The sequence below is a fragment of the Neodiprion fabricii genome, chromosome 4 (assembly GCF_021155785.1).
Source record: "Neodiprion fabricii isolate iyNeoFabr1 chromosome 4, iyNeoFabr1.1, whole genome shotgun sequence".
Taxonomy (NCBI): domain Eukaryota; kingdom Metazoa; phylum Arthropoda; class Insecta; order Hymenoptera; family Diprionidae; genus Neodiprion; species Neodiprion fabricii.
In genome coordinates, this window is record NC_060242.1 from 37,953,615 (window position 1) to 37,978,321 (window position 24,707).

Below are 24,707 nucleotides of genomic sequence, written 5' to 3' on the forward strand. Positions count from 1 at the left end.
AATTAAATATAAATATGAAATATTCAGTGACCCGTGAGCTGCTGCTGCTGCTGCTACAGCTCTGCGCAGGGCGAGTTGTTAACAAACTTTTCGGGAGATACATTAAAAAGCTTTCAGGATTTTCTTGCAGCTCGTTTACCTCCGAATGATTATTTCGTTCCACTTTTTTTATATACATGTATAAATGTACGCGCGCGCGTTTTGCGTGTGTGTGTGGGTGAAATTTTTTTTTTTTCTCTTTTTATTTTGTCATTTTCCTCTTGCTTACCTCTTTCGAACTTTTTCTCTCCCACTGGATTTCTCTTCTTCTTTTCATCCCTCGCTATCCTTTACTCGCGTTCCCGATCCCACGTCTGTGTATATTACGTCCAGTGTGTATTTTTTTTTCTAATTTGTTTTTTTTTTTTTTTTTTTAATTCTCATCCAAAGATATCATCCTTTCATTTCCCAGTGATATTTTGTGCTTTCATTTTAATTTTTTTATTTATTTGTTTCCTTTCACTACCGCGCTCCGTGTCTTCTCTTCTTCTTCTTCTTCTTCTTATTCTTCATTCATTTCATTCGTTTCATTAATTTTACTCTCATAATACCCGACGCGAGGGAACGTTCGTCGTGATGAGATGAAAGGGACGCTGAAACACCGACTGCAACAAACTTCCCCCCCCCCCCCCCTTTTCTTCGTCGTTTTCTATTTTCGAATTTTTCTTGTTAATAAAAAGTTTTCCCGTCGAGCAAAATTCGTTAATTTTGCCACTCTGACCTTTGGGTATGAATCTAACACTCGCTCCATGTTTACGCTTACGTGTTTGCGATGGATTCTTAGGTTACAGGACAAATTTCCCGTACACAACCTTCGACCATAATCCTCTTCTTCTAATTCCTTCGTCCCGTTTCATCGTATTCAAATTACACCGATTGCTTTCCCATCTTCACGATTCATTTCTCACTCTTCTTCCGTTTCAAAATTCGCTCCAAACTCTCCGGGAAGATTATCTGAGGGTGAGAGGGTGGGGGGAGATTATAAAATTTCTCTCGCACGAAAGCGGCAGATTGCGAAGAAGAAAGGAATGGGAAAAAAATCTTAAACCGCGCTCACATATAAAGCCTGAATAATGCGCAATCGGAACTTTTCTTCAGCAGTGACGAGTCGTGTGTTTCGCGCGGGTAAGAATGGCGGAGAGTAAAAGAAGCATTTTCGCAATCAGCATCACTTGACGAAAGTGTGCAACGTTTCGTCGTGTGTACAAGAGCAGTAGTAGGTTAAAGAATATAGCGAAGGGCGATGTCGTGTCGGCAAACAATCTTCAGAAGCTCACGAGAGAAGGAAAGAGATAGAGAGGGTGGTCGGTGCACATCAGGGGTGAAAAGATTGCATTGGCGGGGGGGTCGCTTATTTCGCTTTATCGTCTTCCGTCGGTGTCGTTTTTTTCTTCCCATTTTGTCTTTTCTTTTTTTTTTTTGTTGTTTTTTTTTTTTCTTTATATCGCGTCATCGAAGGTAAAGGTGAAGGTAAAGGTAAAGGAAAGGGGAGAGAGGCGAAAGGATAAAGAAGGAGAGAGAAGGAACCGTTTCCTGGAATCGCGCCGGGACGTTGCTCGTAAACTATACAGGATCTCGCCTCTTGACAATAAGATGAAATAGTCTGTTTCATTTTGTAAATGGACCTCCCCCCCCACCCCCTTCATGTTTCACCCTCTTCTTCACCCCTGGCCCACTTTTCCTTATCCGGGCCGCCCGGACACACTTTGAATCGCATCGATCGCCTCGGACCCCGGGCCCTTTTCTCCCTTGGTTCTTCGACCCAGCGAGTACTTTTCTATAAACATTTTATCCCCGTCTCACCGATCGCTAGAATCCAAGATGCACCCGGCAGCCGTTTGGCCAACCGTACCAAAGCCAAATTCTCTTCGGCTCTTTCAGGCGCCCCTTAATTGTACATTCGGCTAAGCTAGTTTCGTCGGCTTGTTGATAAGAATTCCGAACTGCGATAAAATTGAGGAGATTGTTTCGTGTATTGAAATGAAAATGATTCGTCGATCGCGCGGCAAATTTTATCGTTTAAATTATAGTCAGTGGGGGAGTTTTAACTCTTGAAGCAAAAGTTTTCACTCCAGCGGCAAATGTATACGGCTCAAAGAGTGACCGAAAATTAATCGATTTTTTATTAGATTGATTATCTTTTTTTTCCCTAACAATCGGTCTTTGCTTTTTACTCCCGTGAACGACGCATTTTAATATCAATTTATGGAATCAAAATATCAATTAATTATTATACAGTAAGTGAAAGATGAATGAATATTTTTACCTGAAATTTAAAAATATTTTTAATGCAACTATAAATTATCGAAAAACTTCTCCGCTATGAAAAACTACACAATGAAAATCACGAAATTTTGATTACTATACACATGCATCCTTTCAAACAATACGCGACACTCGAGTAATCGGTTAATTTTAATCAATGTCACAGCGACGAAAAACCTGATCATGCTTTTTTTACCGTAGATCCCAACTCTCGGATTCGGAGTTATGGATTTTTTTTTTTTTTTTTTCCTTTCAATACCATAAGTCCGGATGAGCGGATGTTTTTGAAGAAATTCATGATTTCAAAATCAAAACTTTATAAGAGGATTCTTTTTCACTTTCATAATATACTCGCAAGTTGCGATGATTTTATCGTAAAATATGCGGCACGAGCCGAATTATAGAAACATTCGAAACACAATCTCCGATACTAATTTAGCTAGTTCAAATTACTTTTTAATTAGTTAAAAATGTAATACATTCCTATTCCTGTCGATTTCACTTTACGTTTACTCCTTTTGTATCCATTCCAAAGAATTCAATCCAAAATCCCGTTGAGAAATATTTTTATTTTTTTTTTGCACATAATATAATGTATATGCTTTCCAAAATGGAAACCACAAATTTCACTAACAAATGTAACAATATTGAATTTCCTGAAAGTGAAAAAAACAAGACATCTGTTCCAGAAAATTGATGAAAAAAAAAAAAAAACTTGTTTATTACGTAAAACAATCCATCACGGTGACTGAAATAGAACAATTCTACTAGATTTTCAATTATTTTAAACCCGTGTAAAATAACAAATCTATATTTTTACGTTCTCTTTTACAATTTTTACATTTAAAAATATTTACTTCGATCGGTGCGTTCGAACCTCGTAATAAAATTGACTGAAATTTGATTATAAAAATGTATGTAGAAACGAGCCTTCTCGAGTGACGGAATTAACCCGATCGGGTGTACATCTTGTCCATATTCTCGTTTCTCGTGCAGAACGACCGCGTTGTGCACAACACAGAGACTTACAGGATTGGCGGGGTTTTTCCTCCTTTCTTTATCGTTTTATACTTGTGTTTTTATTTTCCCTCCCCCGCCTCGCCGGGTTTCGCCTCGGTTTCCTTTTTCGCTGAATCGCAGATTCAGACCGGTCACGACGGAGCTTTTCGGAAGCGGATTAGGCGCGCTCGAAATGAGATTATTTCGAGTACTAAGCTGGTTGCGTTTCTGCTCGATCGGACGTCCGCGGGAAAAACAGGATGGGGGAACTTTTTAAACCACATATATACTCTCCCGAGCTTTTCACCCCCTCTTATTCTGATGTAAGCCCGCGGAGAGGGGCGATATTTTGCGAAAGAACTAACTTGCGACATTTACTTTCGTAACGGCGAGTCCGAATTCCGTTACTTGGATTACGAACACGCGCAGCTACTATGATAAAAATAAAAAAAGCATGTGTAACAATGTGTAAACAAATAGATTTAATTATATTTTCACCGCTTGTGTGAACCTGTGAACCGAGGAAAGGATTTATTTGTAATTGAAAACGTTGGTTTAGATGTGGCGAAACGAATCGTTCGTCGTTACGGTTAACAAGTGTCAATTAAGCCGAATAATAAACGGGTTGACTCGACTGATATTATTTAACTCGAGTTATATTTTTCGATTACTCGTTTTTGAATACAAATGAATCCTTCTCTGAGTATATATGCTTTAATTGACATATTCTTGTAGAATTTCAATTGTAGGGTAATTAATACGAAAAGGGTGAGAAAGAGAAAAAGGTGAACAACTTTTACCGGCAGAAGAATTAAACCAGAATCGTATAGAATTTATATTTCGTAATTTACGTTTGTAAAATTTACATAAATCGATAACGTTCGTTACTTTATAGTTATGAATTTTTTTTTTTTCTATCGTTGATCGCTTATCCATGGCACCGTTCGTGAAAATATGCATGCATGTATATTTTTTCAATCGCACTGCACGGATGTGTGAAAAGAGGACCTTGTCATTGGTGAAATTGTGCGTAAATTATGTTCGTAATAAGAAATTTAGAACAAGATGTAAATTTCGTAGACCGTGTTCGATGACATCAGACGCGTCGATAATTGCGGAACGATAATTCAAAGGGCATCGCACGTGTATTACAGATATACAGTGACACGTGTATTCGTGGAAGGGGCGAGAGGGGAGAAAGGTGGCGGAAATGAGGGAGAATCGCGATATTCGCTGGCTCGAAATGTGTAATATTGAAGAAAGAAGTCTGAATTCGAGATTCGGCGTAACTTGGTTAGGGAAGGGAAGCTGCGTTACGTGTATGTTCGTTTAACGTGGGTGGCACGCCTGCTCTCCTTAAGCTTAAATATTCCATATCCGAGATGAGACTGTACACGTTATACATACATACAGGCATGCATAACCGGGTAGCGTTTCGCAGGCGAATACCCGCCATCTCAAATATATTCCCAAATTTATACGTAAATAGAGGATGCTGCTGGATATGTGCAGCGCCTGCAGCGCCAAATTTCCCCATTTCGTATGTACATTATACATGCAGGATGTATGCGTATAATGCAAAGAATACCGGATGACGTTGCGGCGAAAAGCGGCGGTATTTTTTATCATGTTGGTACGAAAATAGGTATGTAGAAAGAAACGTTAACTTCACAGAGACTTTGAGCTTATCCTGAACGTGTTGCGTGATTGAAGAATTCGTCACATATCCGGACAATCCGTTGAAACTTGAAAATCAACCGCGCATGCGCGAATTTTATCGGCTCTTCGCGCAGGCTGACCAATCCGAGTTTTCAGCTGTCGAACTCTTTCTGCCGGCGATGCGGTTGATACGAATTTTCGAGGTTAGAATCTCAAATAATCGAGGCAGCGACTCGGAAAGGTTTCGTAAGCGTTTGTTGTCGGGTCGGAAAGTTGATTCTTCGAAGAACGCTCGGAATTCAATGCTTACGCTCTTTGAAAATTCAAACGCAGACATTTTGCGTAGGTTGGCCCGCCTGCGTCGCGGACAAAAATATCGCTGCGGGAAGATTTGGCCTACCAATGAGATTTAATTATTTGGCGCATGCGCGGTTCATTTTCAAGTTTCAAGAGATTGTCCCGGTATATTGAAGCTAGTAACATTATCTTAACGATTCATGCTGATGAAAGAGCGTAATAAATCAATTTTTGAATTATCTAAAATCCAGTAATAAACGGTAATGAAACAAAAAACACAATGATATTTCGAAATCCTAGTTCCTTCAAGATTACGGTAAAATTAGGAAAATGGTGACTTTTTTTTCCCCGCAACGCTTCGTTACGACAACGTTACCAACTTCGGCCCCGTAAAAATTCCCAGGAATAATCAGCGGTGTTTGAACGTGTGTGGAGTGAGTTACAGAAGTGTGGAGAAGAGAGTTTGGCACTGGTATTGATCTATGGGAGAGAAGCTATTCCCAGCTTTGTATTTCGTTATTCAAATCAGCATTTAGGCTAAACGAGACCGCCGCCTCGACTCGCCTTCTCTCTCCTCTCTTCTCTTTTCAAATGCCACCCTCGAACCTGAACCCAAACCCAAACCCAAGTCACCCTCCCTCACCCTGTAGCTTTGTACACACGTACAGAGCCGTTCAGGCAGGACGAAAAAGTTTTTTCACGGTTCAGAATGGATGGGATCTTTATCGATATCCGAAAGTGAACTACTTTGGTATGTGTGTGTGTGTGTGTTTTTTCCTTTCTTTTTCTTTTTTCTTTTCGAAAAAATTGACGATTTATTTTATTGCTTTTCTGGTTTATGCGTAAAAGAAATAGCTGCCGTTGAAAGAAACATGTCAAGTTTCTTCCCTGTAAAATATTCCCGTCGTTTTTATAATCCTTATACGTTAACTTTACCGATACGAATGAAATTTAAAAAATTTATCGATCTCTAAAATCCTGCACCTATATATATAATATGCCTATATATTAAGTGGAATTCCAATTTTATGATATTCCAAACTCGGTATATATATATATATGTTATGTACAGGTACACAAAATTCAGCTATTCACGTCAACGTCAAATATCAGTTTCTCTACTCTTATCAACTTATATCCTGTAAATAAATTAACAGCCTTGATTGTACATCAATTTTTTTTTCACGCTTTCGACGAAATAACAATTTCTTATGAATAAAAGATAACACGAAGAGAAAAAACAAAAAAAAAAAAAAAAAACGGAAACGATGGAACAATTTTTCGTCATACTTGGATCGTCTTTTACAGGAAAATAAAGCTACTGCAGGGAATACGAAATACGGTGAAAAGACGAGATAGGAGGAGAGTAAGAACAAGGGTAGGTGCTCAGCGACCCGGTTAATTCGACGATTACAATCGACTCCTACGTATCTTATATACTCTGAATTTTCGACGAAACGAATTCACAAAGAGAATACATATATAAATGATAATAGTAATAATGACGATGCTGACGATCGAAGAGGAAGAAATCAGAGCGAAGGGTGCAAAAAGCGGTCAAAGAGTAATTGTCCGCGTATATATATATATATATGGTAGCATCGTTTTATATACGGTCTACACCAGAAGTAAATGGATAAATAAATGAATAAATAAATAAAGTAAGCGAACCTAAAAATAAATTTAACAATGGAAGATAATTTGTCGGAAGTTTTCCGGCAATTCGCCGTTTCCTTCCCTTGTTCAACTCTCGTTTCTTTTTCCCTCGAATTCGCGTGCGTTTCAACCGTACGTCCAACGATCCTATTTATTATTTACAACTATATTTACTCCGTAGAATCGCCCGGACGCGATTTACTCCATTTCTACTGTTATAACCTCGGACCGTATCTCTTTTCTCTTTTCTCTTATTCCCTTATTCTTTTGCCGGTGCTATTTCCGCGGGTACTAGACTAGACTGTACAGAGTCCCGGGGAATCCCCTGACATTACTGCCAACCTCCTTCTATCACGGTCCAAAATTTTTATCCACCCACGCACGGACACGCAACGTTCCTTATTTCCGTGAGATGAAACGCGATCATCACGCGAGTGAAAAAGTTCCACGTTGCTAAGACCTGTTTTTCGCTTTTTCTCACATTCGTTTTTTCTCCGCACGCAAGGCGATTCGGTGTTTTTTCTCTATTTTTTTTTTTTTTTTTTTTTGTTTTTCACAATTAAACGCATAAACCTTGACAAATGATACAATTTCTTTTCCAAACATCAAAAATGAAACTCTGCAATACACGTGTTGACCTTAGATTCTGGACCGTTTTCAAAGTGTCCAAAACCCCTTTTCGTTGTTTTTTTTTTTTTTTAGAACTTTTAAATACCGAAGAGACACCTGATCCATTTCCGTAACACTGTTTCAATTATTTCAATCTACGATTTAACACCCGTGTTGTTTCAATAGATTGGATAAATGTCAAACGAAAATTTTACACAGACACGACGGGATTTCGTACTGTTACGCAATGTTAATAAGTAGAGAGACAATGCGTTTCGTTCTTTTTTTTTTTTTTTTTCTTTTTTAAGATTTTTCGTTGCGAGGATGCTTAAAAAAAATAAAGATATGTACGCGCAAACACGTACGCGGGAATGCGCGATGGAATTTTCTCAACACAATATTCCCAACCCCTCGTCGAATCTTATCTCCTGGCAGAACCTGACGTTTAAATCTCCGTGCGAATAAGAAGAGAGAGAGAGAGAGAGAGAGAGAGAGAGAGAGAGAGAAGAAAAAGAAAGAAAAAGAAAAAAGGAAGCAAAACGAAGGGGGCAAATAAAAAAATGTCGTCTTTTACGATAAATACCGCAGCAGGGTGTAAACATATACATATATATACATATATATCTATATATATATATATATATATCATGTGCGTACATATATGTATACGTATGTGATGCGTGCATGGATAAACGACGAAACTTTCGTTGATTGGTACTAGAGGCGGTAATGTATACGCACGCATAGCATGTACGTGTGTATTGCGTACATGAAAAATGTTATAACGTAACGATATTCACATATGCAGAGTGAAATACAGAGTAGAAAGAAGAAAGTATAGAAAATACAGAGAGAAAGAGAGAGAGAGAGGGAGAGAGAGAGGCCAATGTATAAACGCGGGCATTTCAACAGTCGAAAGAATACGCTGAAGGGTGAAAAAAAAGAAGGGAAGGGGGAGGGATTTGATATAAAAGAAACAATAAAAACAAGGAGCAGCCAGACGGGGAGATATGATAATGCAAGATGGCGCCTCGTGATCTGTTCCCCGCGACTACTTGAGATTACGACTTTCGATACAAGAAGATTACGCGGGGAGACAGATCAGAGAGATATGCAACGCAGGGGAGGGGGATAGGAAAGAAACGGAGGGAAACTAACCGTTGCAAAAAACGAAACGGTGGAAAAAGTTTTTCAGTACAATTTTTTCGTACCTATTACTGTGAGAAAATACCTTGAACGTATTTTTGAATTTTATCGTAGGAAAAACGAAGATTGCAACGTTTTTGCACGTTGAAATTTTTGATTGTATTTGCAAATGGCGCGATTTCTGAGAGTGCGTAAAAGTTTGCCTGATACTGTTGTTGAGGGTTATTACTTGAAGTGGAATCTTTTGGGCAACGAAGGAATGCGTTTTGAGAATCTTTGCGAAGATCGGTTCGGTATTTTTCCATTATTTAAATAACGAAATTTCAACGAGTCAAATAAATATGATGATATCTGGAGAATGGATGGACGGATTTGAATGAAAATTAGTACCGTGAGATTTTTTTGGGTCGCTAATCACGAATCTAAATTCATACTTGCAAAATTTAAATCTGGTGTATTCGATAGGCTGAAGAAAAACCAAAGATATTCCGATTTTCGTAGTAATTGGTAGGTTTTTTGGGGCGTCGATAACGAATCCAAGGTCGGACTTTCCAAAATTTGTAACGGTGGTTCCGTTACAGTGATTCGAAATTAAAAAAAAAATCGTCATATTTTCATGTAATATGGAATCCTAGGGCTTTGAAATCGTTAATTACAAATCTAAATTTTTAGCTCGGAATTCGAATTGGATATTGTTCTTTTTTCTTTCTCTACGAACCTGGAACCTGCAGTGTAATAAGAACGGGAATTTCAAAGGCTGGATCGTGGCCAGTCTGAAGCCGCTTATTTTGTAATACAGATGAAGCGAGAAGCCAAGCCATCGAATTGTTTCGTCACATACGTGGAGCCATGGGAATGATAGAGATTCTTTTCCTTGACTACTCTTATTACAGCTTGGAGTTCGACGACGTGTAACGATGAACGACTGCTGGATGGTATTCTGCTGGTTTTTTTGTTTTTCCTTTTCTGTTTTTCCCGAAAGCGAGAAACTGCAGGGAGGGAAAAAATTAACGGGAGGGGGGGGGGGGGGGGGGGATAACGGTGGCTCGAAATCAAAAGACCGATGTTCAAGGGTCAAATAGCGGCTGATATGTTCGCTCAGGAGAAACTTTGCCGATATATCGAGCTGCCCACCTTTATATATTATACCTAGGCGAATAAATATTCTTCTTATCTCAAATAACAAGCGAGAGTCGAGATTGGTCCTCCGTCATAATAGCGAGCCACCCTCGATAATATATCTCGGGATTTATCTCGCGCACTCACACTATAATAATACACGCTTATGTGTGTGCCTTGCACACTTTGTTGATGGTTCGCGGATGCCTGCAATGCGGGGGATCTTTTCGCCAAGTGGCCAATTCGTAGAAAGGTTCATTTTCCATACTGCGAAAATCTAATTCACGGATATTCAAAGTATAGGAAGTCAAATATACCGGGACAATCTCTTGAAACATGAAAATGAACCGCGCATGCGCCAAATAATTAAATCTCATTGGTCGGCCAAATCTTCCCGCAGCGATATTTTTGTCCGCGACGCAGGCGGGCCAACCTACGCAAAATGTCTGCGTTTGAATTTTCAAAGAGCGTAAGCGTTGAATTCCGAGCGTTCTTCGAAGAATCAACTTTCCGACCCGACAACAAACGCTTCCGAAACCTTTCCGAGTCGCTGCCTCGATTATTTGAGATTCTAACCTCGAAAATTCGTATCAACCGCATCGCCGGGAGAAAGAGTTCGACAGCTGGAAACTCGGATTGGCCAGCCTGCGCGAACAGCCGATAAAACTCGCGCATGCGCGGTAGATTTTCAAGTTTCAACAAATTGTCCCGGTATACATGGAGCGAAATTTTTAGTTTATCTGTTCTTATTTCTTATCGTTACACGAGTTTTATAACTGCCATCAAAAAATCTACTGTTTGTTACTATTCTTTCCGATTATAGTGATTCCTGCCATATTTTATTCTCACGATTGCCATAATTTGATAATAATGAAGGAATAATGTTTAGCGAGAAAACTGTAATAAACTGAACATTAAACAAACGGATTTGATGTTGCGATGACGAGAAAATTTTTTATTCACAGATATAATTACATGGAATAATTACTTGCGCCTCATTTTCTTCCAATTCCAACAATTTGTCAATTGTTGTCTAATAATCTAGTCAAATCGAATTTTTCAGCCTATGAAAATCCTGTATAAAAAATATCTAACAATAATTGTAGAAAGTCATCAAATATATCTAAGCTAGTCGAAATATAAAAATCAAAAATCCATAATTTCAACATTATCCCATGCTTCTATGCATTTGTTCGATTCTGTTGGATTTAACTTTCTATATTCATCTACCGTATTCTCCATCATTACTTTTCTGTCTTTCACCCTAAACTGAGAGAAATTTTTAGTCCCGGTTACCGCTCAGTCCTCAACTATTTTCATTTTTTACCATTATCGAAAAATAAACTTCTAGGTAGAAAATGAAAATTATTTTTCTAACTGTTACCGGAAACTCTAGTATCCGTCACTATTCTTACTCATTACGATCGCAGTTGCTATATTTTCTTGCAACTGTTGCGAAAATTTAATGCTGGTGCAAGAATAAATTGACGTTAAAGCCTTGTTTAACTAAAAAAGTAGAGCAAACCTCACAAACTGATTTAGCGTTGCAATAACCAAAAAAAAATCGACGATAGCGCAAAATGTTTAGGCGTACCTCGTTTTTCGTAATTCCAATAATACTAAAACAGTTTTTTCAACGATACCTGTTTTACACAATTTTTCCAGTTACTACAAGAAACAAAATTTTTCTCAATGTACGGTGTTTCAAGATTCTTCGCCTCGGGTTTCCGCATATCCGAAAACACGATTTCGATTGTCAACCTTCCACAAAACTTCGCGTTAAATTTTTCATAAAAAATCGAAGTCCCTCTCTAAAAACAGTGACCCACCCTAGGCCTCTGCGGTATCGCTTTTCTATAATATTTTGTCTGTCCCAGGAGCCGCGATTGCGGAGGGTTTCTTTATCGACCGGTGAATAATGATCATTCGTCGCTATGGGGTGGATTTGCCGGCGCACGTGATCGCGGAGGGATGTCGGGAGACCATCCACTCGACAGTAAGTCGATAAAAAATGAAAATTTGAGCCCCCAGCGGAGGTGCGAAGGGACGCGAAGCCGCCGGTTATACGTGCTGCGGTCTGGTATAATACAAGAAAACGGTGGAAGGTTGGGAGGAGGGGGGGGGGAGGGGGGGGGAGAAGGAAATATGCCGAGGAAGAAAAATATTTAAATATCACCGCCCCCGGGCTTCCACCCCCCCGCACCCCAAACCGCCAGCTTTTCCCGACGAGTATGAGAGTTCGTTTTCCCTCCACCCTCGACGTGACAGAATTGTAATAAATATCTGAGGTACGAATAACGCGCACCTACGCAGCCGTCGCGATGCGATGCCACCTGTGCGAAAACGCTTCGAGGGACATTCTCATAGGGGTGGAATATAGGGGAGGGAGAGGAGAGGAAGGAAGGAATAAAGGGAAGACCGTTCTCAGGGATTCGAGATAAATTGAAAGAGCTCTCGAACTTGTCAACTCCTCGTCCTGATAACCCTCAACGAAGGGAATTTCCACGCTTATGTGATCCGGCTCGCGTTTTTCTCGTAGGCACGAAGTAACTAGTCATTTGTGTATAAAGTATCTGGGGGGAAAATTCTTGATGAATAAATGAACGGGCGATAATGAGAGGGGGGGAATACAACCCTGGATACACGGTATTTTCAAGCCCCGGATGTGAGAAAGAAAATGGAAAATGACTTTATAATCGAGACAGACGCTCCCTGAGGAGTTGAGACTCGAATAGCACCGCGTAATGTTCAACGTCGTTCAACCAATCAAAAGTATTGAATTTAAAATCAACGTCTGTCCGTCAATTTTTTAACGCGCGCGTGTGCGCGTATAAATTTTCCGCCGTCGCTCGTTTCTTTACAGTTTTTGTGCCGACGGAACGACGGCTGACACGTTTCGCATTTTTATATATTCAATTCTTTAAGTTATTCGTACTTTCGACTCTCTATTTAATATTATTGATTGACACTTTACTAGAAATGATGGATTTTTGTCTATATTAATTAGATTCAACTGATCGCTACGTTGAGTGTATTGATGAAATTGTTTATCTGTATATTCTCAAGCTACGAAGATCTCTTCAACGATACAAAAATAGTTGATACTGGTATTGTAAGAAAACGCTCAGACATCGATTCTTCGTTTCAAATCCTTTCAAAATCGTTGACCAAGACACTGCGACGGATTTTCTTTTTCACCTTCACCAAGTCAATATCGCTGTTCGTTGTAAAGTCGAATATTCGATCAAACCAATTGGAAAGAAGTGTATCTGTGAATGTTTAGAAAACAGCCGTTTCAGAGTAAAATTGAACGAATCTACAAAATTTTCAACAATTCCGAAGCAATTTCAAACAAAGTGTCGACGTTAACATCAGCTTTTCTTACAACCTACTCAGTGTTTTCTAATTCCGGAGGCGGATATGTCCTAAAATTTTTTTTTTTCCGACGACGCTTCATACGGATTGAAAGTGTTAATCCGCAAAAAACCGATTGCCCCGTTTACCGGTTTGAAAATTCGCCGACAGGGCGGAAAACACGATCTATACATCTATAGCAATTGTACGTAACGCGAGATCTGGGCATGGGGCAATTTTTTTTCCCCCCAGACAAGTTCGTTTGTTTTCGATGATGACGTCACGGCGTGAAATGGCCCGTAAAATGGCCCTCGTTTCTCCCCGGGGAATCAGAAGCATACACATCGGTACGTCACTGGATTTTGGGGCCACCCCCCCCCTCTCTCTCTCTCTCGCTCTCTCTCTCTCTTTCACTCTCACTCTTTCTTTCTCTCGCCGAGTGGCGGAAGGCATAAGAAATTGATTGGGGAGACGATGCGCGTCGAAATAATCTATAAATGTTACTCTGACTGATACGGCACTTGGTTTGGCTATTTCGCTGAGTGCAAAATCTCCATTTTCTTCTTCGTTTTCCGAGCACTTTCCACTCTCACTGTCTCCCTTTCTTTCTCTTTCTCTCTCTGTTTCTCTTTTCTTCGCTTTTCGCCAACGTGGGCTTCCAGGACGCAGTCAATGCAGAAAACCAGTCAAATCATATCAACTTTTGTGTAAAGTCGCATGAATTGTTCCCTCAAATTTTCCACATTCTAACTTGAGAATGTCGGTGATTTTTTTTTTTCTTTTTTTTATATTGGAACACTATCACTTCTTCTCCAACACTCATTTCTCACTTTCAATTTTCACGTCGAATTCCTGTTTGAATAATTTGCGATTTATAAATTTTATTTGCAGTGCGCAAGTTTCGTATTTTCAATTTTGTTTTTTTTTTTTTTTTTTTTTAACATGGTTTTAAAAATTCAACATTCAAATGCAGGATCAATTTCCCCACTTTATTATCTCTCTCGCTCTCTTCATCGGGCCGAAACGAAAACATCGGGAACACTGTCGAATTTCGAGAGTTTCTGCGATCGTGAAGGTATAAAATTGATGGAAGCGAAGTATTTTGCAACGTCGTTGAAACCATCTAATCAACCGAGCCTTCGTCACGGACGTTAATCCGATCGGAGATCAAGCGAGCAACGTTAGGTCCCCGAGGAACCGTCCGGAACCTTATTCGCGCGATCAGCTGTTACGCGACGTAATTTAACACTGGCGAATGGCGCGTCGATATCGAAGTAGCGCGGGAAAGGGAGGGAAGTTTGAAATCCGATTGAATATCCGTGATATTTTCTCGCTGTGCGTTTAAAACAACACGGGAAAAACTTACAGACTTTATTACTGTACTTCTCAACGTAACCGAGTAGCATAATTCTGGGTAAAAAAAAAAAAAAAAAAAAAAAAATGGAAATTTATAAATTTTTTATTCTCTTAATTGTAACCAAAAAAATCTAGCACGCGTTACTATATATTCGTTCCGATTACGATCGCTCTTGTCATATTTTCTATATAATAAATTGCAGGCGCGAAATTCTCAAGCTTTACTGATAATATTTTAGCGAAACAAACTAACATATTCACCGTTTCAATGAGACTAAAATTACCCAACACTCAACGGTAACTTGTACAATATTTTTTTTCTATTTCCATCAATATTCGAACGGTTATTTCAACGATGTTACTAATTTATTTCAATAATACTCTAGTTATCGTACGACATTGTTCTAACGGTGGTTAATTGCGTTTCAATCAATATCGCATCGATCACCGGATAAGAACGGGGTCGACGTCGACGTCGCGTCATAATATCAGACGTTGAAATCTTACAGGGAACAAATGTCGGATTTTTGTTCCCCTCCCCGCGGTCTCATAAGGTATTCAATCAACGTCTACGATCGTCCTAAGGGCCGATGTTGGAGAAAACTGATTGTGAGTGCGAAATATGAAATTTTTTTCCAACGCCACCCTCTCACCACCCATATCCCTTCTTTTCCTATTTTTCCTATATTCTTTCTTTCTTTCTTTCTTTCTTTCTTTCTTGTTCTCGTTGTAAAAATTTTTACGCTGACAAGTGACAGGCAGTCCGTGGCTGTTCGCCGCTGCAGTGACGTCTTCCACTTCTGCTCTTCCCCCGTATCAAATGTCAAAATGCCCACCGTTTTCCCCCCGCGCCTCATATCCGTCTCTATTCCTTTTCTCTTTCTCTCCCTCTCTCTCTCTGTCTCCCCCCGCAGCTCTCGTCAGTTTTTAACTCACCCTTCTTCTGCCTGTTCGCCTCGTTTGAAGCGGTGAGACGTACGGACAGTCGGACAGACGTCGACATTCCCGACAATCCATTTCTTTCTCATCAAAAATTTCGAACCAAACTTTACGTCTGGCTGTTCGTACGGACGTATCTATACCTATTTTTCATTACGAACTGCAGTCTGCTTCTTTTCTGCTTGTTATTTATATATAAATGACATTTATTCACCGCTCGGAACGGGACGTGCTTACTTTAATACTCATCGCGAAATAACTGCAGCGAGCTTTTACCTTAATTGATCAGAATAAATAAAAAAAAAAATAAATCACCGCAGATATATCGCTAATAAGACGAAGAAAAATTTTACGATATTCGATACTCATAGTATATGTATATATTGAATATATCTTTTCATCGGTATAGAATTTTCATTATTTTTATTATTCTTACCTACAGCTAGACAATTGGTCAGTAGAAGCTAAATAAGCAAAAAAAAATTTCATTTTATGCAAAATTACTCATCATTTTTATTCCATGTATAAAATTTCGGTAAACTTGTGTATAATATCTTTAGAATACTAAAAAAATTTGACGAAGTATTTGTCAAGTTTTATGAAATTCAAGCCGTGAAGAAGCATGCAGCTTCTGCACAAGATTTTTCGATTCGTCAACTTTTTCGGTCTAAAACATTGAGGAGGGATTAGCTTCGTTTCAACTGACAGAAGAAGTTTCGACTGTTCATAACTATGAGCTGATTCTTTCAAAATAAGACAAACGTCTGTTGAGGAAAAAAAAAAAAAAAAAAAAAAAAAAACGAAAAGAAAACAGAATTTCAGTGACAATGACAAATGTAGAACCGTTTAGAATATTTTTAAGCATGTCCAAAAAATCAATTCAAACAATTTTTCTCTCGCGTATCGATATTTCATCACCTAAGATAATCTTTGTTCGGAATTTTTTGCAAGCTTTGTTGCAAGCACGTGGTAAAATGTCGTTTCCACGCAGATCTATCGATAGACAAAAAATACCTCCGTACTCCTGGAAGTATGGGTGAAAAACGAGGAAAAAAATAAGGAGGAAGATTTCAATTAGCCAACCCCTCGTCGAGGGTGGCACTCGAAAATCGGGAGGAATCGTCGAGGGTTCGAAGATACGGAAGCCAGGATACGTTTGCGGTTAGGATCGCGGTTCGGAAGGTCCTTCGGTCCCTCGATGATCCTCGAAGCTAGTGCGTGAGATTCGCGTGTCGCGGTTACAAATTTCCTTGTAACGAGGCCCCGGAGCGTTTTCGCCTCGCCTCGTCGCTACAGATCCCGAAGGAAGAGATCAAATCGTGAGTTTCCCGATTTTCGCCCGCCTATTGCAGCGGCAACCGCATCCCGGAAAAGAGACGAGAAATTCGGTTAAGGGATGGAAGGGGGAGGATTTTGATTGCAAAAATATGTCGCCCTGCAGCATTCGTGCAGACGATCGATGACTCGAATTTCTGTCACACGCACGCAAGTGGCTGACGATGGAATTACCAAATTCGCCCGTTTCATGCGGCTATTCGTGGTTTTTTTTTTTTTTTTTTTTTTTTTGTCGTATGATTTTTTCTTTCCTTCTTTCACGTAAACGGAGAATTTTACGTGAAACCGATCAACGTACGAGCCTGACTATTTTTCAATTTGTAGCAAAATTCTTTCTTCTGCCATTTTTTCAACTCTGAAACGGTACTCTGCATTATTTTCAAATTTTTTATTTAACTGGTCAATTATTTATAAATATCGAGAGCGATGTCGATGAATTTTTTATCGCTTCAGACGCGATTCATTTCAACTACAAAATAATCCGTTTTATTGCCGAGTCTGCAATGAAAATCGAATAAGGTGTACCAATGATTTTAAGTGAAAAAACAACGCCCGGTCAATATTCTTGTTTTTCTTTCGGTATGCGTGTAAAGATTTCGATAAACAAAGGGAAATGGATCGCCATGAGCATTTCTAGCGGTGACTTTTACAACCAGCGTCATCAAAATAATATCGGTGATAAGAATGGCGTAGTTCCGAAATTATAGCCGTAAGGATTGAAGATCGGAGATCGAGAATAGAACAATAGGGGAAAAAAACCACCCGCCGAGTCGTTGTTCGTATCTACAACCCCTTTATTTTTCGCCTTTGGAATCGCTGTTTGCTTCTGTGACACAGAATCTCGTCGCGTGACATCGGATCGTTTGTATACGTAATATAGACGAGTAGAATCGTGGAGCCTCCCTTCTCTTTTTCCATGTGTAATACGAAGCCACCGTCATACCGGAATTTGTTTTTTCCGCAGAATTAAAACCGCCCCGAATAGATTAACGTCTTGTCCTCTGGCCTCTTCAACATCGCTCAATTTATCACCACCGATAAGGCTGAAACAGAAATATATGTCTATAAGCTCGTAAATTAAAAGTGTAATATACGTATAAATAATAAAGGATTTTACAATCAAATAATGGGCGTGAAAAATTGCCGATTCGTTTATACCGGAAATAAATTGATTTTCGATGCTTTATTATCAGACGTACATCCTTTTTCTAAATAAACGTTCACGTTCTTCAAAGTTTACGTATATATCTAAAAAATGTGTAAATTTATTTCCATTTTAGAAATATTTTCATCTAATTTTCTTTTTAAAACTTTTTCATCCGGCTGACAAATCGGTTCAGATTTTTTACCAGGTACCATTTTCCGACAGACCCTTCCCTTCGCACGATGATAAAAAATGTCACGAAAAGACTATTTTTCCGGCGTACCTGCGATGCAACGAATCAATTTCGTATTCGTGGAAGCAGTTTTTGTACATTTTGTACCTTTGTAGGTGGATAAACGTCACCGCAGAGTTGACGCAATAGAAAGTAATGAAAATACGGTGATATTAACTAGACTGAAAGGTAATACCCGAATGCGGCCGAGGTATCAATTATATTCAATATTTGGAGTAATATCGTTTAACGATGGAATATCACGGCGATATTTGAAAACGCGAACGAAATTCGATTGAAACCCAAACCAGGCCAAACTATGTACAATAACAACAGTGACAATTTAACGTTTACAAAATCGCGCGAATTTCGTACCTCAATATGGAAATTTAATTCCCCCGAAGAAATTCGCAATTCTCGATTTCAATACGTTGCCATTAAAAATGCACAGCGCTTTTAGCTTCGGCTTAAAACCCTCCGGTCTCTGTGTTGTGTAATATAGTTTGTACGTATCGATTTTACAGAATGCACTTTTCCGTCGCGATGGGAGGGCAGCTGGTTCCAAAGCGGCGTTTATCAACCCATCACCGTATCGAGGAACATTTTTTCAAGCAAGGGACGCTGCCTCCACAACGAAGGTGACAAGTTCCTCCTCGTCGACGAGTAAGTCGATTTTTAAGCGATATTTAAGGTATTGGAATTCGTGTGAAAACTGCGGATAATCAAACCGCTCGATAAGTCTGGAATGCTTTATTACTCTTCGCTTGTCTGTTCAACCTATGACGCGTAAGATATTTACGTTCATTGATTTGATTTCAGTAAGTGGATTTCTGACGTTGGAAGATAGGGAAAGGAAATTTTGAAATAGTCATTTTTTCTCGGCTTACAGGAAAGAGGAAATTAATTATTACGTTGTACTAATTTTTTTATTAAGCATTTTTTGAATACTTAGCAAAAGGAGATTAATCGGGACATATTGCAATCTATTTATCTTCTTTATAACGAATTTTGTTCACCATGAACGAGAGAGTATTTTTCCTAAACGTATGAAACGAAAGTCGATCGAGTTTGATTAATGTTCTAATTTCGTTCGAAACTCATAGAAATAGTTGATAACATTTTTTATAAGTTTATTTACTCGAGTTGTATAATTCGGTAAAAATTGACTCGTCAGAAATAATCAATGATTGTTAATTCGTCGTTTAAGCTACAGGAATAGTAAAAATTGCTCTTTGTTTTGTTGCAGAAAATCGTGTTATCGCTGCGTCGTGATACACGAAAAGCACCCGAACGTCCTGCAGTACAAAGAAAGTGAGTCTGAGTCGAGTTTAACGTACATAGATTAATTAGAGTAGATTAAGACACAGGGGGAAAGATTCGACTATGGAGCGGGGTTGAAATTCCGAATTTGAAAAGTTCTCAAAGTGCCAAATTCCAAATTATTCGGTGGCTAAACTTGAAGTGAAGAAATCAAATTTTGACGAAACATCGAAGTCTCAAAAGCTCCGGAGGTCGACGCTCAACGTTACGAAATTGCGAAAGTGAGAAAGTTTAAAAATCTGAAACATCGAAATTCCGAATGATCGAAGATTTTCGGTTGTGTGAATTTCTGGCTTGGTGAAATTTCACCACTTTGATCTTTCTTTGTTTTGGATTTTCGGTATATTTGCGTTCGTAATCCTGGTCGTTTAGATATTTGATTTTTCTGACTTTACCCACCCACTCGTTGAGCAAACTACGCTGTGCGAGTATATTTCAATTTTCGGAATTTCGCTCCAACGAAACTTTATTTTTCAAAATTTTTCTCTATCGTAACTTGAATTTTCGAAATCTTGCATTCCGCAACTTTGAGCCATTAGCTTTCGACCATTCGAATCCTTGTTGTTTCTTCAAAGTTCAATTTCATTACTTCCAAGTTTCACCGTCAAATAATTCTGACTCAGGCGCTTTCGGAACTCTTAAAATTCGGAACTTCAACCCCGCCCCACGACTATAACGACACCGAAATCAATCAATCCGTGTAAATTGTCCATCGAGTGGCGGCAAACTGGTATCAAAATTCAGCAGCAGAGATTCCCGCTCCCATTTCCATCCCTTGAAAACCGTGTTGCATCGGTATATTGTTAAAAAAAAACAATGTCGAAGCGTGATTACGAATGCAGGGTGAAAGTCCGAAGGGCGCGTCAGGATTGGAACGAGCAAATTTGACGGCTGAAGGATGGAAGGGCGGGGGGGGGGGAATATCCTGCAAAGGGCAAAGCGTGAAAGGATAACGGGCGTTTAATTTCATTCCGAAGGGAGCAATCAGTTTTTCCCTTTACGTGCGTAATATGCTGCTTCCTGCAAACAAAATCTCACGTGTACATAACACGGAATAATGTAACGAATTACATACCAGGGAAAAATCCACCCTCTGATATAAGCTGCCCGACGTCGGTTTTTCTACCCAGTTTTGATAGAGAAAAACCGCGCGCGGTTCCGGGATGTGTGCAGTAATACGCTGGCCGCAAAAACCGCGAACCTTTAACATATAGGCACGTGTATATACATATATATATATATATATGAATATATGTATATACACACGCGCATGCGAAAACCTGCCGCGCGATAAACGAGCCTCGGGATTTTTTCAATTATTTACACGACGCCGGTTTACACTTGGAAACTTATCATATACGTTCGAATTTTAACGAAAATGAACGCGATTCAATTTCGAAGTAATTATCCAATGATAATTGTTATTCCAGAAATATACCGTAGCAATAAAATGGGAAATGAGATTTTGGAGTAAATTTTTTTTATGCTTGTACGGTATAATGTACACTTGCAAAAAAAATCTTGTTTGATGGTTTGCTGCTTTTTACAAGTTTATAATGATAATTATGCTGTACGAAATTGTAAATTAATTAATGGCTGGAGTTTTTTTTTTTTTTTTCTTTTTCTCTGCCGTTTATATAAACCTGATCGATGCGAAAATATGTTATGGACAAGGAAAAGTGAGTTGAAAAAGATTGACGTCCGCTTCGATCTAAGAAAAAATAAAAATTGTAATAAACGATTAATTAAAATGTATCGAAGATCGAAGGAAGTGAATTCGGTGCAGCGTATAAAATTACAACTTTTAATAACGAAAAGCCAGCGCTAAACTTTTCTATTCATCTTTTTCAATGAAAATTCACGACTGTTACAATCATGCAATAATTCAACATGGAGCAAACGATATTGTCGAATTAATTATTACATCGGATGAATTCTTCGCAACGACGCGAAGACGTTGAATCGAATTACAAAGCATTATATATTTGACAAGCATATTTCGATGAAACAAAAACAAAAAAATTAACAAAACTGGCGCAAATTTACTTTTTCATTGCCGATTACCGTTATTCTTTCTCGTTTAATTGTATTTACATTCCTTCCAATTTTATTTATCAATTTTTTCTTCATTCCCATACCAAGGAGATATTGCAAGGTGAATTTAGTAAAAAAAATAACTGCGACGCAGATGTAGGGAGCAGCAGATGTATAAAACCAACCGAGTACAGAAACGAAGCGAACGCGGTTTCCACCTCTGGCCTGCATTTTTCGACGATTTGTCAAAGTCGGGTGTTTTTATCGAATTTTAATCTGCATAGTGTCGCACCGCAGCCACCGCGGCTGAGGGGGTGGGAAAAGGGGGTGGATTCGTGTCCGTAGAATACGTCGCCGATGCAACGTCGGCAGGGTGGAAAGAGGGGGGGGACATAATATTGTGCTTTTTCACCGACACGGTGTATACTAATAGTTTTTAAATTACATCGCTCTTACACGATGTTCTTGTATCGCCCTTCCATTCCCTACGGAATTCACGGATGCATCGCACGCACGATGCGCATGTAATATCGTGCATACAAAAATTGTACACGATGCGTCGGACGTTGAAACGCTCCGACGAAACAATTTTTTTTTGTTTTTTGTTTTATTTAGCTTTTCCTTTTTCAATTTTAAAATCGACGTACGATCGATTACAGAGGATTTTTGAATGGGAATCAGACTTTTAAAGATGCGAGAGTAATTACAGCGTTCAGTATAATACGAAGGAATTATCATTTGATTTTTCAGCGATAAAATGAAATGATCGCTTTTTCGAAACAATACCAGAATTTGACTCGTACGAATTAAACGAATTTTCGTAGGCTATTCAAAACGTAATTTCGATACGCTTTGTTTCTTAATTGTATTCACTGCGAGAATTTTTAATGTTCTAAATTGCGAAAGGATTTTATAATGAGATCATAACTTTTTCTCCTTTTTTTCGTTTTGAGAGAGAATACAACGATCACCTTCAGCTAAACACGGAAGTTATTCGGTACTTGCATTTGTTTGACCAAATATCGTAAAAAAAAAAAAATAAACAAAACGTTCTGTACACGCGTTTCAAAATTTCTCAAGTCTTCTCGATTAATTCCCACGACACTAAATTACAGGCTGCGTCGGATAAAACTTCGTTTCGAAATCTTCTTCACCGCCTCAAATCTGTACAAAAACGAAACGTTGAAATCCTCCGTAACTGTGTATTTAAAACTTCATTGTTCCGATTGTTTTTTCACGGCTTGTTAAAATAAACATTGTAATTATCGTTCACCCTGCGGAAGAAATGAGTTATCGAATAAACCAATGAAGTTTTTTCGAAAAAAGAAATATCACGGGACGTTCTATTTCAGTAACGCCCGTGTAATAATGCTACTCAATTATTTTTATTATCTTGATCGTGATAATAATAACGAAACACAGAGCAAACGTTTCCATTGTACAGTATATTTATATACCCACATAGTATGTATGTATATATATATATATATATATATAGTATGTTTTGTGAAAATTTATGACATATATACGTGAGCGAGGTATGAAAGCAACTGTGTTATTCTCATTTCAGCGTTTTGCCACGGTAGGAATTCCCTGGCGTCCTTGTGCTCTTACATAACAGGAGACGCGCTGCTCTTCTCGATGTTTCGCGAGGATGCGCAGGCAGTGCCCTGCCCTTTTCGAGGGCCCATGACCTTCTCCTACAACAGAGGTCACGAAACTTGTTCAAGCCCCCAGAGCAACGTCGACACCTGCACCGAGGACAGCAGACTTCTCTTCCGGTATCAAGCCTGCCCGGACATCCCGGCCTCGGAAAGCGCAGGTATGCTTTGGCGTGCTTTCGTCGCCTTTCGGAAAATCAAATTTGAGAGGGAAACCAACGATTCGATAGACGCGACGTAATTTTACTTAAAATATCTCTCGGCTTCCGGTTACCAAAACATTGGGTAGTCGAAACTTGAAAGGGGATTTGAATTTTCCAGAGAATGCTACTGCGCTGAGAAAAATTTCATTTCTTACAGTAGCTAGACAAAATTGAGTAAAACAGGTATCGTTAAAAAACACTGTTTAAATATTGTTGGGATTACGAGAAACGAGGTACGCCTAAACATTTTGCGCTATTGTCGATACTTTTTTGGTTATTGCGAGGCAAAATCAGTTTCTGAGGCCTGCTCTGCTTTTTTAGTTTAATAAGACTTTATCGTCAATTTATCGTTGCACGAGCGTTACATTTTTGCAACAGTTGCAAGAAAATATAGTAACAGTGATCGTAACGAGAAAGAGTAGTAACGGATACTAGAATTTCTGGTAGTGGTAGAACTATATTTTTCGATTGTGGTAAAAAATGAAAATAATATAAAATAATAATATAAAAATTTCTCTCGGTATACAATTTAGTGTTACTTGTTTATAGACAATCGATTGAAAAACATTTCACTCTATTGTTCGATAATTTTTTTTATGCATCAGTTTCTTCCACGGTATCTGGGCTTTTCTGTTCGTTCTATAGTTCTATTACGATTTTTTGTTTCTCCTCCGCAAGCTCTGAGCGAGGAAGGGAAAAGTTTGGCGGATATGGTGTGAGCGTAGTGAAAATAGAGAAGGGAGAGTAAGCGCTCATTTTCTGTCGATTTCTCACGATCGAGTTTTTTGCTGGGTCTCGCACCTTGAAGAGAGGAATTTCTATTCCTGTTCGATTCGAGGCGAGAATTCCAAATTGGCCGTATGCGGGGTGGTCCGCAAGAACCCCGAGGTAAACCGGGTAAAACTGGTCCTCTTTTTTCCCCCGCCGACATCTACGAGATGCAATTTAGATAACTGATCGCACGAGTCTGACCGCACGGGAATCCGAGATGTCCGCAACTCTCTCTCTGTATCTCTCTCTCTCTCTTTCTCTGTAACAGCTCGAAACGACCAGCCGCGGAAATACTTCGGCTCAACAAGCTCGGGACCGATAGATAAAATCTCGCCCCAATTTCGTCCGCCCTGCAGGACGAGGAGAATAATTGCAAGATCATTAAACGATCAAATGCGATTGATAAACGATTCTGCCAACAGCTCCGGCGTGAAAAACTCACATCTTTTTAACGCGGAAAACACCAATTCACGGTTTTTTCCAGCATAAAAATTCCGACTTAGATCGGAGATCTTGCGTGAAACTCACCGCCTGCAGATAGGCAGCCGCGCCTGCAGATAGGCAACCAC

At 39.1% G+C, this 24,707-nt stretch overlaps 1 protein-coding gene across 8 annotated transcripts in view; it reads left to right on the forward strand.

Moving 5' to 3' along the window:
* LOC124180502 overlaps positions 1–24,707 on the forward strand; it is a 168,700-nt gene that overhangs the window by 115,901 nt on the left and 28,092 nt on the right. For all 8 annotated transcript variants that reach the window (XM_046566104.1, XM_046566101.1, XM_046566100.1 and 5 more), the window contains 3 exons: positions 18,674–18,812; positions 19,396–19,460; positions 23,074–23,325. In XM_046566104.1, coding sequence (XP_046422060.1) covers positions 18,674–18,812; positions 19,396–19,460; positions 23,074–23,325 — 456 coding nt within the window. The remainder of the gene's footprint in view (positions 1–18,673; positions 18,813–19,395; positions 19,461–23,073; positions 23,326–24,707) is intronic.